Genomic DNA, 14,078 nt, shown 5'->3' on the forward strand with positions numbered 1-14,078 from the left:
CCGGGAGCAGCCGCGGCGGAGGCGCGCGGCCTCTCCCGGAGGCGCGCGCCCTGTCCGCAGAAGAAGAAGAAGCTCCGCGCGAGCCGCGCTCAGTCTCTCACGATGGCGGAGGGAGGCGGACCGGAACCAGTGGACTCAGTGGAACCAGTGGCCGCTCAGTTACCTTCAACCGAGAGTCAGAAACAGACCGTTGGATCCCTCATTAAAACCAATCTACGGAAGGGCGATGAATGGTAGGAGTGGACCTGTTAGCCTGAAGCAGCCGAGTTAGCTGCTAGCTGCTAGCTAGTCCGACGGGCTAATAGCGGCTCTGAAACCGAAAGTTGATGTCACTGCCGTATTGTTAGTAGCTAACCTGAAGCTAAAGCTACATTTCGGCCTCCTACCTGTCCATGATGGGGTATGTCACCCAGACCCTCTGGTCTGGATCAGAAGCCAAGATAAAGACGCCAAGGACGCAGCGGTTCCCTAGTTTAGTTCGGTATCAGTGGCTAACCGGAGCTAGTACAGGGCTAACCGGAGGTCTGGTCTGATGGGCCTACACACTGATCAACAAACACAAGTTTCGTTTCCCCGGAAATGCTTCCTATATTATTGTTGAACTGTTCGTCCAGGCCACTGTGAGGCCTGTGATGGTCGGAACTGAGTCCAGTGAACCACTGCTGGGTTCTGGATTACTGAGAGCTGCTCACTGGTCAAACAAACCTTGTGGACCATAAAAATAGACCGTTTTCTGTCATTGCTAGTCCATTTGGAAGATAGGTCATGAATGCCACACAGAAGAATAGCAAACCATCATCAAGACTAGGACACTTCCACATAGATGTAACGTTGGTGCAAACTATTTATTTCATTCCACCTTCTTAAGGTGAAATGCCTGATTATCTCATGTTTTGTCGGTTAATTGAGGACCAAACTATCATACCTAACCTGATACCTGTTAATCAGGTTCTCAACACTACTCATGGTAATGACCTGGGGAAATACAAAGAGGCCATCAGTGGCTGGAAATTATTACACAAGTCTATTCTACTATGCTGGCATGTTGATGCACGTATAAAAAATGCGTTAATGTAATTTGCTTCCCTGTAAGTTAATGACATCCTGTTCCTTCTAGGTTTCTGATAGACAGTCGGTGGTTCAAACAATGGAAGAAGTATGTGGGATTCGACAGCTGGGACATGTACAATGTTGGAGAGCAAAGCCTTTACCCGGGACCCATCGATAACTCGGGGCTGTTCTCAGGTAAAGCTTGGACCTTGTCAGTGTTGCACTTAATATTATTATTTTATAAAACTAGGTACACAAAAGCAAGTTCAAACTCTTACCTGCCTTTTTCTGCAGACCAGGAAACCCAAGTCCTGAAAGAACACCTTATAGATGAGCTGGACTACGTCCTGGTACCAACCAAGGCATGGACCAAGCTGGTGGGCTGGTACGGCTCTCTGGATGGCCAGCGGCCCATCGTCAGGAAGGTACGTTCTGTTAGCCAAACCTCTGCATCGCTGTGGGGTTTCTGGTCGTGTGTTCTGATCCAGCTGTCTCTCTCTCTCTCTAGGTGGTTGAACATGGCATGTTTGTCAAACACTGTAAGGTGGAAGTCTATCTACTGGAGTTGAACCTGTGTGAGAATGAGAACATGGAAAATGTGGTCACTCGGCATTTCAGTAAAGCGGACACTATAGGTAACGTTCCCTTCCTACCTCCTGTAAGAGGCCCGTTTATGTCGGTCGTTACCTTAGGATGTTTTACTATTTAACTAATGACGGGTTCCTTTCAGACACCATAGAGAAGGCCATGAGGTCACTGTTTGAGATCCCGTCGCAGAAAGAGACCCGACTGTGGAACAAATACATGAGCAACACGTACGAGCAGCTCAACAAACCAGACAGTACAGTCCAGGACGCCGGGCTCTTCCAGGGACAGGTATGCCGACAGTTAGACGTACATCATGTAAATCAATGTAATGTCACTCTACTCTTGTTATTGACTCACTCTGATGAGCCTTTAGTGCAGGTAGATAACCTCGCTGTCAGGTCGGCCCTGTGTACAACGTGTCCCAGTGTTTCTCCACCTTGGCGGCTCAGTTGTCCTGTTGTCCCCCAGGTGCTCGTCATTGAACGCAAAAACGAGGATGGCACCTGGCCCAGACAAAGCTCCCATTCAAAGTAAGTGAGCACCCTGCTGCTGTTCTATTCAAGGTTCTGGGTACACCAGCTTATCAATGATGTACATTCCTCTGTTTCCACCTTGCCTGGATGTTCGTTTTAATGTGTGTGTCTTGATGCTTTGTAGATCTAGTGCTACTCCACCCAGGAATTTCACCACCTCTCCAAAACTCTCTTCCAATTCGTCCGCCACCATCTCCTCAACGGTGTCCAATGGGGACAGCAGCAGTAACGCGAGCTACACGCTCAATAACAGCAACTCCTCTGGAAACCGGTAAGGAGGACCCATCCAGCATCTCGATGAACATGGAAACGTGCACACATGCTCACACTTTGAATTGGTGAAGGCCTCTGGTGAGCGGTCAGGAGCGGGTTAATAGTGATGGTCTTGTATGAATGCTCTACTGTCTTTTCCCTGCAAAAACAATTTGTTTGTGGTTTATGGCAATGCGTCACCTCTTATTGGCTGGGTCCTCTTGCACACCCATAAAATGTGATGCAACATATTTTGAACAGACACGCAGCTTATCTAGTTGTGAAATTCCTTTCCAGCTAAGCCACACCAGATTCTGGGTGAAGGAAGGCACATGCATCTATGTAGTGCTCCTACGATGGAATCCACTTCCTGTTGCATAATTGATAACAGCTGCGCAGGTTATGTTATTATTGACGACTGTTGGGATCCAACATGGTCTACCCCGCACACTGTATTATCATACTGCTTTTTGATTGTTGTGTGTGGCCACTAAAGCTCTGGGATGAACTCCTTTGGGACAGGTTGGGGGGCTACAACTCGTACAGCTCCTCCTACAACTACCGAGACTCCCAGTCCCAGCCCGGCCTCTGTGGGCTCAGTAATCTGGGCAACACCTGCTTCATGAACTCTGCCCTGCAGGTGTGTGGTGCGGCCAGGTCCAGTTGAACGGAAACTGTTGATGATAATAATAATAATGATGATCATGATGATATACGCATTTAGAAAAATACTCAAAGCCATGTTACTCAAAAACCTTTCTCCGCACTCTTGCTCCTTGTCTTCGCTCCAGTGCCTGAGCAACGCGTCGGCACTCACAGACTACTTCCTGAACGACCAGTACGAGGTGGAGCTCAACCGGGAGAACCCGCTGGGCATGAGGGGGGAGATCGCCGAGGCCTACGCTGAGCTGGTCAAGCAGATGTGGCTCAGTCGCAGCAACTATGTGGCCCCGCGCACCTTCAAGGTGAGTGGGGTCATCCGCTAGGGACGGGCATGTTTAATCGACGATTAAGTGGACGATCGACTAATTGATCATTAAGAATTTCGCGACGTAATTTTTCATCGATAAACCTAATGCTAAAAAATATCTTCGCACGGTGTGTCTTTGTACAATTACCATTCGTAGTGTTGCTCAGCGGAGAAATAGTCTGCCGTTGACGTTGCTTAGCAACCGGACATGCTGGGATTGATAAATTACCGGACTACTTGCGGAGTGGTAAGAAAAAACGTGAATTAGGCAAAAAATCCACTTTCCTTGACAGCGGTCCAGTTCGGTGTGCAAAAAAGTACTGACGGACCAATTGTGAACTACTGCAACTGCTGATGCCATCCCTCTTAAGTTAAAAAGTAGCCGCACCCACCCCAAACCAATCGCAATAAGTGTATACATGTAAATTATAGCGGACTACACCACCCCTTCTATTCCGCATGGAATTCTATTCTGATCAGAGAACTGTATTCCGAGATTTATAATCGGAATAGATCTATTCCTATCATGCACTCCGAATGTACTGTATATAAGGCATTTACAAAAGTGGTAAGCTTACGTCGGTATGTCTCTTGTATTCCGATTGAGACGTGTATATGATATTTTTCTATTCCGATTGAGCTGTTCTTCCACTTCTAATCGAATCTGAAGTGCCCATGGAAACGCGGTATAATTAACTATCAATTTTCATTGCATTTTGAATATAGCATATAAATAGTTAATTTCAATATAAATGATTAATAGAAAATGTATGTTAATTCTCCCAACTAAGACAATTGGTGGTCAGCACTGCAGGCACACTGCAAGAAACTCCTGTGTATAGTTGGTATGTTCTTCCTGCTTAGAATATGCATGTTCTGCCCGTGTTCCCCCTCCACCGACTAACATCCATGTCGGATAAACACTCCTGCCGGTGCCCTTGGACAAGGCACCAGGCAGTACCTGTCGTGGGTCTCCGGACCGTAGCCGCCCCCTACCCCTAGCGTTGCTAGTGAAGGGTGCAGTGATCACATGTCCTTCCTCTGTGTTCAGACCCAGGTGGGCCGCTTCGCGCCCCAGTTCTCGGGCTACCAGCAGCAGGACTCCCAGGAGCTGCTGGCCTTCCTGTTGGACGGTCTCCACGAGGACCTGAACCGCGTCAAGAAGAAGCCCTACCTGGCCGTGAAGGACGCTGAGGGCCGGCCAGACGAGGTGAGCGTGATGGAGCTACATGATGGTGACCTTGATGGAAAGCTGTTTTCAGCTGTAATGATATAATGGCTCCTCCACTCTGGATTAAATGGGTCTTTACATTTACATTTAGGGCATTTAGCAGACGCTTTTATCCAAAGCGACTTACATCGGTTGATACACACATTGACACACTGACGGCAGAGTCAACCATGCAAGGCGACAGCCAGCTCGTCAGGAACAGTTAGAGTTAAGTGTCTGGCTGAGGGACACATCAACCCTCAGCTAGGAGGAGCTGGGGATCGAACTAGCTACCTAAAGAACTAGAACTAGGGTCTTTAACATGTAACACGGAGTGGTCAGATGGGCAAGAACGGCCCATCGTCCTGTTGCTCACCTCTCGCTGCCATTTCCCTTTTTTTTTTCCGAACAGATTGTCGCGAAGGAAGCCTGGACTAATCATCGTTTGCGCAACGACTCAATCATAGTGGACATCTTCCACGGCCTCTTCAAATCCACCCTGGTGTGCCCCGAATGTTCTAAGGTGTCCGTCACCTTCGACCCCTTCTGCTACCTCACGTTGCCTCTGCCCATGAAGAAGGACCGCACCATGGAGCTGTTCCTGGTGCGCTCCGACCCCCTGTCCAGGCCCATGCAGGTGAGCCGGTCCTCTGGGCGTCCGTTAACGCCACAAAGCGGACCTCTTCCTACTGAAATAACCCGGGACCGGGTTCAGCCCCTCTCCCCGATTTCAAAGACGGCGTAAGGGCTTTCAACTCATGAGGAAGGATTCATGCAAGGCACCACTTTGACCAACCTTTCCCATCTAAACACTGTGTTTACAAATCCATTTTTAGCTGGGTTTCGGAGGAAATGGGTAATTTCCTTTAAATCTTAGCACATTCATCGCCATCTGGTGGCCGCACGGGGCATAAGGGATGGTTTGGCTTGGTCTCATTTAATTCTATTGGCCCAGAATTTCTCAAGAGGAAGGTCTCGGTAAATTCATAAAATTGTGCATTGGGTACCCAAGATATCCACCGGGTAGTCTCAAGTTTATATTGTCAATTTTGCATTTTTTTTGTTTTTATTTGGAGATTTCGCCTCCTACCACTACTAAAACTTCTTTATTTGCTGACCCTCACTTTATTGATATCCACTATTGAACCAGGTAGTTGTGCTATGGTCTGACGATACTATAGGGCTACCAACTGATATTCACTCAAAAAAACAACCGCTCTTTCAGGTGGAAATAAAATCGTATGCTAATGCTGTGTTTTAGCTTTAGTCACTCTAACGGTTCTAACCCAGTAGTTTACACGTTGAATATTTAATTGAATGAGTCAGAAGATGATGGCCTCTGTGTTTCTGTGTGTTTTCAGTACAGAGTGGTGGTCCCCAAGCTGGGCTGTGTTAGTGACCTGTTCAGCGCCTTGTCCAAACTCTGTGGGATCGCTCCGGAGAATGTGAGTTGTGCCACGTTGTTGAGCCTTGTTTAAAGACACTGTGCCTTGTATACACGGGGTCGTCCCTGTTTATATCCAGAAAGCTGTCCAGCTTCTCTGTTCTGTTGTGGCGCCTCTGGGTTTGATACTAAACCATCAAACTGCTGTCTGTTCCTAGATGGTGATGGCAGACGTTTACAATCACCGCTTCCACAAGATGTACCGCCAGGACGACGGGCTGAACCAGATCATGGACAAAGACGACATCTATGTGTAAGTTGTCGAAAGGGTCTTCTTCAAGAGACTTTGATTTGTTTGAAGTGGAGCCTCTCCATCGGTACTGTAGTCTAACAAACTATGTCCAATTTGGTCTTTCTACGTGCCAGAGTGGAAACCTTTATTGGCCAAGCACTGTTTTAAAAAAATGAACCCTGACCTTTTTTCACATGCTAAATGATAGGTGTTAGCTCTGACCGTGTTGAGTGGGTAGTACAATATAATAATGATAATCCTGTCTCTGTACTGCTTTAACCAGAGCGGGAGACCATTCGTTGGTTTTGCCAAAGCCAGGCATTTGTCAAATGGGCCCTCACAAACAAACTGACCTGACCGGACCTGGTCAACAGAATCAATCAGTGGTTCTGCCCGGACTTGGTCCAGACTATCACTAACAGACCTGACCTGGTCCAGAGCATCACTAACATACCTGACCTGGTCCAGAGCTTCACTAACAGACCTGACCGCACCTGGTCCCGACCATCACAAACAGACTAACCCTGACCAGACCTGGTCCAGAGCATCACTAACAGACCTGACCTGGCCCTGGCTTGTGTCTTGGCTCCATGCAGGTACGAGGTGCAGGAGGAGGACAGCGAGCAGATGAACCTGCCGGTGTACTTCCGGGAGCGGCACTCCAAGCAGGCGGGCGGCTCCGGCGGCACCATGCTGTTCGGCCAGCCCCTCCTGCTCACGGTCCCCAGACACAACCTCCTGGCAGAGGCGCTGTACCTCCGGATCCTGGAGAGGATCGGGTGAGTGACCTGAGACCTGCGCTGGTTTAATTCTCTATAACACCAACTGATCTACAAAATGGATTCTTTACAAATTGTTGGCTCATTTCCGCTCATTTGTACATTTCATACGATTCTCCTCTTCAACAAACATAATGGAGTTATTTTACACTTCTGTCCAGGACACTTATCTCTGCACGTGTTGACCTCTGGCACATCTAAACCAGTAATATTAGAAGACCATTTCTTTCCCTTTTCATAATAAGCGGGCTCTTGTTATGAATCCCGTAGACTGTATGTTTAGTAATCAGTTACGCTGAAGGGAGATGCGTTTATTGATTTGGTTTCCATGGCTAGTCATATTTCATCATATGTATTGTGTTCTTCCACTAAGAGGAAGTTGGAAAGGATACAGGAAAGGAGTGCATGTTTATGAATATCCCTCACTTCCCCCACAAGTTGGTTACTCAAGCTTTTGAGTTCTTCTGCCAAATCATTTTATATTAAAGCAAAGTGGGCCAGTGATCAAGGTTGACGATACGATGTTCACAGCGTTATTAAGGTGAATCCCTGCGGGCCACCGGCAACCACTATGTCCTCAGCCTCTAAGAAGCTCCCCTCAGTGCTGGTCTGAGGCTGGAGGCCGCCATGTCTCCTGGGTTAAGAGGCTTCCCCTCGGAGTGGCTTTGAGGCTGGAGGCCACCATGTCTCCAGGGTTAAGAGGCTTCCCCTCAGAGCGGCCCTGAGGCTGAAGGCAGCCATGTCTCCAGGGTTAAGAGGCTTCCCCTCGGAGCGGCCCTGAGGCTGAAGGCAGCCATGTCTCTAGTGCTGACGGAGGGTTTCTGGTTTGTGTTGCAGGCGCTACGCCAAGCCCCAGCCAAGTCCCTGTAGCGAGAGCCGTGCCGCCGCCTCCGCCAGCTGCAGCCGGGCCGAGGGTCCCACGCCCACTGGGTCGCACTCCGACAAGGAGGGCGGAGCCAACCCACTGTCTGACGGGGCCTCCTGTAGCTCCGGGGCCCAAAGCAGCGCTGGGGGCTCCAGCAACTCCGAGGCCTCCTGCAGCTCTGGGGCCTCCTCGAGCGCCGGGGGCCCCTCCAGCGCCGGCCCCAGCAACGGCAGCAGCCGCTCTGCAGCCAACGGGCCCAACGGGGTCTGCGATGGTACGTGTGTCCAGGGTTCAGGATCACTTCTGTATTCACCCCTTCACCACCTGGCTGTAGGAGCCGGCTGTATTCACCCGTTCATCACCTGGCTGGAGGACTGTCCGTCCGCAGGCGGGGTGACAGAGGAAGGCTTGATGTTAACGATGTTGTTCTTTAAGGTGAGGACGAGGCCATGGACCACCAGGGGAGCCCGGAGCCGGAGAACGGCCCCTCGGAAGAAGACGACGAGGAGGAGGAGGAGGCGGACGTGGGGAAGGGGTCGAAGGGCGTCTCCGCGGCGCCCTCCAGGCTGTTCAGCTTCAGCATGGTCAACTCCTACGGGACGGCCAACATCAGCCCCCTGCCCTGCGACGGGAACGTCCTCAAACTCAACCGTGAGTCTCCCCCCTGCCCGCTCCTCTAACACCCAGTGGCTCACCTGAGGACTCGCCTGTAGGACTCACCTGTAGGACTCACCTGTAGGACTCACCCTTAGGACTCACCCTTAGGACTCACCCGTAGGACTCACCCGCAGGACTCACCCGCAGGACTCACCCTCAGGACTCACCCTCAGGACTCACCCTCAGGACTCACCCTCAGGACTCACCCTCAGGACTCACCCTTAGGACTCACCCTCAGGACTGACCTGTAGGACTCACCGTAAGACTCTCTCTTCTTCTCTCCCTGCAGCACATTCCACCGTGGCCATCGACTGGGACCCCGACACCAGGAAGCGTTGCTACGACGACCAGGAAGCAGAGGTCAGAGGCGTGGAGACCCTGCTCGAAATGTCTGCCCTTAGTGTAGGAATCTAGGGAGTAATGTGTGTGTGTGTGTGTGTGTGTGTGTAGGCCTCGGAGAAGCATGAGAGTGTGCTTCAGCCTCAGAAGAAGAAGACCACCGTCGCTCTGAGGGAATGCATCGACCTGTTCACCACCATGGAGACTCTTGGAGAGCATGACCCCTGGTAAGGCCTACTATAGCCCTACATGACCCATGGCAAGGCCTACTATAGCTGTTAGCCCTACATGACCCATGGTAAGGCCTACTATAGTCCTACATGACCCATGGCAAGGCCTACCGTAGCTGGTAGCCCTACGTGACCAATGGCAAGGCCTACCGTAGCTGTTAGCCCTGCATGACCCATGGTAAGGCCTACTATAGGACTACATGACCCATGGCAAGGCCTACCGTAGCTGTTAGCCCTACATGACCCTTGGTAAGGCCTACCGCAGCCTTACATGACCCCTAGTAAGGCCTACCATAGCCCTACATGATGGTTCTTTATGACTAGTGGCGTATATAAAACGTAGCACCCTAACATGTCGATCCTCAGCGGATTTTTCTGACGTTGCAAAGAGGACTCTTATGAAGCCTATCTATTGTAAAGAGAGAGGACACTTATGAAGGCTCTCCATTGTAAAGAGAGGACTCTTGTGAAGCCTTTCTATTGTAAAGAGAGAGGACCCTTATGAAGGCTCTCCATTGTAAAGAGAGGACTCTTGTGAAGCCTCTCTATTGTAAAGAGAGAGGACCCTTATGAAGGCTCTCCATTGTAAAGAGAGAGGACCCTTATGAAGGCTCTCCATTGTAAAGAGAGGACTCTTGTGAAGCCTCTACATTGTAAAGAGAGGGGACTCTTATGAAGCCTCTTCATTGTAAAGAGCGGACTCTTATGAAGCCTCTACATTGTAAACTGAGGACTCTTATGAAGCCTCTACATTGTAAAGAGGACTCTTATGAAGCCTCTACATTGTAAAGAGGACTCTTATGAAGCCTCTACATTGTAAAGAGGACTCTTATGAAGCCTCTACATTGTAAAGAGGACTCTTATGAAGCCTCTACATTGTAAAGAGGACTCTTATGAAGCCTCTACATTGTAAAGAGGACTCTTATGAAGCCTCTACATTGTAAAGAGGACTCTTATGAAGCCTCTACATTGTAAACTGAGGACTCTTGTCTCTCCTCAGGTACTGCCCCACCTGTAAGAAGCACCAGCAGGCCACCAAGAAGTTTGACCTGTGGTCCCTGCCCCGCCTCCTCGTCGTCCATCTGAAGCGCTTCTCCTACAACCGCTGCTGGAGGGACAAGCTGGACACGGTGGTGGACTTCCCCATCAGGTGAGCCTCCTACCACATCCTACTGCTGCCACTAGGGGGAGCTGGTGGTCAGGAGCTCCTGGACCCCTGGAGAGGAAGTGAACAGCATTAAGGTGTATGGCGTCACTGGGTGTGAGCTTATCGCCTCGCTGTACATGTCGACGGTAGAAAAGGCCGTTGCTGTGAGACAACGTTACAAAGACCATTCTTAAGCAAACAATGGAAGGTTGTGTAAGCCCTGGGCTGATCTGCTATCTCTGGATCCACTAAGAAGCACCCTATAAATTATTCCTCCGACTTCTTGCAAACACTTCCTCGTTCCCTCACCTTCCTGTTCCAGGAATGCTGACTCATGCTTGCCGGTTGTGGTTTCCAGTTGTGGAGCTGGTTTGACCGCCTGTGTAACATTTGTATAACAACGTCCTCTCTGTCCCCGGGACCTGGACTCGTATGAGTAACGATCCTAACGATCTTCTCTCTCCCCAGGGACCTGGACATGTCTGAGTTTGTGTGTGACCCTAAAGCAGAGCCCTACGTCTACGACCTGATCGCCGTCTCCAACCACTACGGGGGGATGGGAGGGGGCCACTGTAAGTCAACATGGGCCCTTAATTATTATTATTAAGGGTCCTACGAAAAATATAGGAACCCTATTGATTGATTTTGAAACATTATGCTTTAGAAACATGGTCAGGGATTGTTTTGATACGTTTGCTTCCAGGAAACCAGTTTTTAAGGCATTCCAATGCCATATTACCCTACCGACCAATCTCGCAATGCATCCACGTAAGACGAAGACTGTCCATATAGTAGTGGTAGTATTGCGTCAGCCTCATGACCATGGGTGATGGCTCAAGTCCAACCTCAAACAACCATTCTGGGAGACTTGGCATTACTTAAGTTAATGTTTAACCTTAGGTATTCATTAAGCCACCATACTCGTCAATCAGTAGGACCCGGTCATGGTTGCTTGCAACTATATTATTATATTGCTTATTCCACACTATCGCCGTGATGCTTGTTATGGGCCCTTCCCAGTAGGAACAACAAAGGGTTAGCTAACGCATTAACGATGGTATCTTCACAGTAGGAGCACAGGGTTAGCTCATGGCACCCAACGATGTTGGGTATGGCAGTGCACCAGGATAGACGCAATAAACAAGGAAATGAACATGAACCTTGTTGCTGCTGGGACTGAAAGAGGACTCGATGTTAAACTGACAGAACATGACGTTACCTCATTGTTGACCATCTGTCCAAAGGGACCGTTACTATATTCATTCATCCTTTCAAATCACTCGCCCATCTCTCGAAACGGATTAGGTGTTGAATTTCTTGCATAAAGAGGCTTGGCAAAGCAAACTGACGCCTCTGCCCTTTGCCCCCCGACAGACACGGCCTACGGCAAGAACAAAGTGGACGGAGGCTGGTACTACTTTGACGACAGCAGCGTCTCGTCGGCCAAAGAGGACCAGATCGTGGTGAGACATGCGTTGACTCCCCCTGGGACCGCTGGGTGTCCCAGTCCTCCTCTCTCTTGGTATCAGGTGACGTGTGGTTTTGTGTTGTACTGACGCCGCCATCCTTCTGTCCCTGCAGACGAAGGCGGCCTACGTGCTGTTCTACCAGCGCAGGGAAGGCCCGGCCCCCGCCAAGCCCTCGGCGACCTCGGGGGCAGCAAGCGACGGCGTGGACGACCACATGGATACTAACTAACACTGACCATAACCACTGAACCTTCAAATGGTAGACGGACACACACACACACCCAGCTACCATGGTGGGAAGGACTCGTCGATCCCCCCCCCCTCCCTTCCTGGTGATTTAGTTTTTGTTTCTCATTTTGTCTACTACCGCCTCGACCCTTTTCTACTCGAGTCCCCAGACCCAAGCAGGGGGTTAGAGCCCAGACCCAAGCAGGGGCTTAGACCGGAGACCCTAGCAGGGGCTTAGACCGAAGACCCTAGCAGGGGGTTGCACTGGAGAAGTGTGTAATTGTTGGGCAACTTGTTTGGGGAGCTCCTCCACAAAGTAAAGGCTAAGGATCCTCTCGCTGGACACAAACAGAATGTTAGGGATGCCCTTGCGTAGGTAAACAAAGGTTTCAGTTTCCAGCAGTCAAGAGGAAGTAAGCCAAACGTACATCCTGCTTTAACCAAAGCGCTCCACGTTGTACACGAAGTGAATCGTACCATTTAGGTATACCATGGAAACATCAGTTTTGCAGTCATTTCCCGATCATTAGTCTGGTTCCAGGTTCCTTCTCTGGGCCTTCAGAGGGCCGGGGGCTGACTGCTCGGCCCGTCCCCGTCCCCTTGAAGCTCACTCTGGGCTTTCAGGGGGCCGTCGGCTGGCTGCTTCGACCGGTCCCCCTGCTCCTGACGCTGACTCCCACCCCAGCTTTATGTCGTTTTTTGTCACAGTGCAAAAGTGGCCTTTTGATTCCTGCAAACTTTTATATTCTTTTACAGAGCACTTTGAATTTTCCCTTGAATTCATGATCTGCTTGTTATGTAATCAGAAGTGATTTGGGTTCATGATTTGGCCTTGGGGCTCAAGATATGTTATACATTTCTTCAGGTCTTTTAACTTTGAAATAATCTGTTTGCCCAAACCCCTAGCCATCATCTAGCTTGTCTTTTAAAAGTCTTGTACATTATTTCAGCTTTGAATTGAAATGGCTGTTATTTGACATCTACAAAGCACACAGAATAAAAAAGTATTAAGTGGTGCTTAATTCATACGACCTTGAACTCACTGCTCTAGGAAGAGCGCCTCCATCTGTAATCAATTCAGTCTCAGTACATCGAGACGGGGATATTGGTCAAGGGTTATAACAACAGTTAATGAGCGGAGACATTTATTTGGCTGAATGCTTGTGCATTAATGGAATGAAGGTGGAAAGTAAATTCAATATACTAGTTAACTGGGAGCTACCTGGTCATCTGACATCAGGCACTTCAGATACTATTGTGGTGGAGGGCTGTGCAGGGGGGGGGGGGGGGGAGAGAAACCAGTGGACAGACCAGATGGACTGTGGGGGAAACCAGTGGACAGACCAGATGGACTGTGGGGGAAAAAAAACAGTGGTCAGACCAGACTCAAAGAGGTGGACAGTTTCATCCTGCTAGGGATGTTAGTACAGTGGTGGCACTGCAGCATGTACATGTCCATTGGACTGCTTGTGTCCTTCTGATTTTGCTGGGTGATCTGCTGTGATTTTGCTCAGAGATTAGTACATAAGTCATTTATGCCAATGGATAGAAAAGCTTTACATCATACTTATAATCCACTATAGCAAGTTTTAAAACAAATACCGTGAATCATCTTTTCCCTACTTCATGAGAACATCAATCATAATAGGTGTAAATAATCTTTCACACGAGTGAATGACATAGTCCGAATATTTATACATGCCAATATCTAGAAAATGTTTTTAATTGAGAATTATGAGTTTGAACGTACAATAAAGATTGAAACCTGAACCGTGTCTCCTTGGCCTTCTTCCTTTTAAACCGTTTCTTACAGCTGGGGGAAGTGTTTATTCTAATGCAGTTTGTTCCAGTACAGCAGGCCTACAGCTGTGACGATGGGAGAGACCGGAGTCTTCTTAAAATGTAATTTTATTGTGAAATATGAGATGCCTTAAGACATTCCAACCTCTTGGAGTGGATTTAAAGAGTGGTTGTATTTAGGGTGACCTGCTACCACCAGCTGTGAGCGTGATTAGCCGTTACAAGCTGTGAGAATCTGCCTGACATTACAAGTGGGCGTTTCCACCTAGATGATAAACGTTTGCT

General features: G+C 49.2%; 1 protein-coding gene across 2 annotated transcripts; it reads left to right on the forward strand.

Annotated features, from left to right (window-relative positions):
• The first annotated feature begins 17 nt into the window (after positions 1–17).
• usp4 (ubiquitin specific peptidase 4 (proto-oncogene)) lies at positions 18–13,911 on the forward strand. Of its 2 annotated transcripts, XM_056605200.1 has the most exons (22): positions 18–233; positions 1,118–1,245; positions 1,345–1,475; positions 1,559–1,685; positions 1,781–1,926; positions 2,107–2,168; positions 2,296–2,442; positions 2,946–3,063; positions 3,215–3,388; positions 4,445–4,603; positions 5,016–5,240; positions 5,965–6,048; positions 6,206–6,300; positions 6,876–7,058; positions 7,896–8,197; positions 8,359–8,574; positions 8,870–8,940; positions 9,031–9,146; positions 10,150–10,299; positions 10,765–10,868; positions 11,671–11,759; positions 11,878–13,911. In XM_056605200.1, exons 1-22 carry the CDS (start codon positions 103–105, stop codon positions 11,992–11,994), a joined length of 3,075 nt encoding a protein of 1,024 aa, XP_056461175.1. In that variant the 5' UTR covers positions 18–102; the 3' UTR covers positions 11,995–13,911. The 2 variants fall into 2 exon arrangements, with proteins under 2 accessions (XP_056461175.1, XP_056461176.1); XM_056605201.1 differs by lacking the exons at positions 2,946–3,063; positions 3,215–3,388; positions 4,445–4,603; ... (10 more) ...; positions 11,671–11,759; positions 11,878–13,911 and adding an exon at positions 2,721–2,934 and having other exon boundaries at positions 44–233.
• Positions 13,912–14,078: the final 167 nt, after the last annotated feature.

Source organism: Gadus chalcogrammus, chromosome 13, assembly GCF_026213295.1.
Source record: "Gadus chalcogrammus isolate NIFS_2021 chromosome 13, NIFS_Gcha_1.0, whole genome shotgun sequence".
Lineage (NCBI taxonomy): Eukaryota > Metazoa > Chordata > Actinopteri > Gadiformes > Gadidae > Gadus > Gadus chalcogrammus.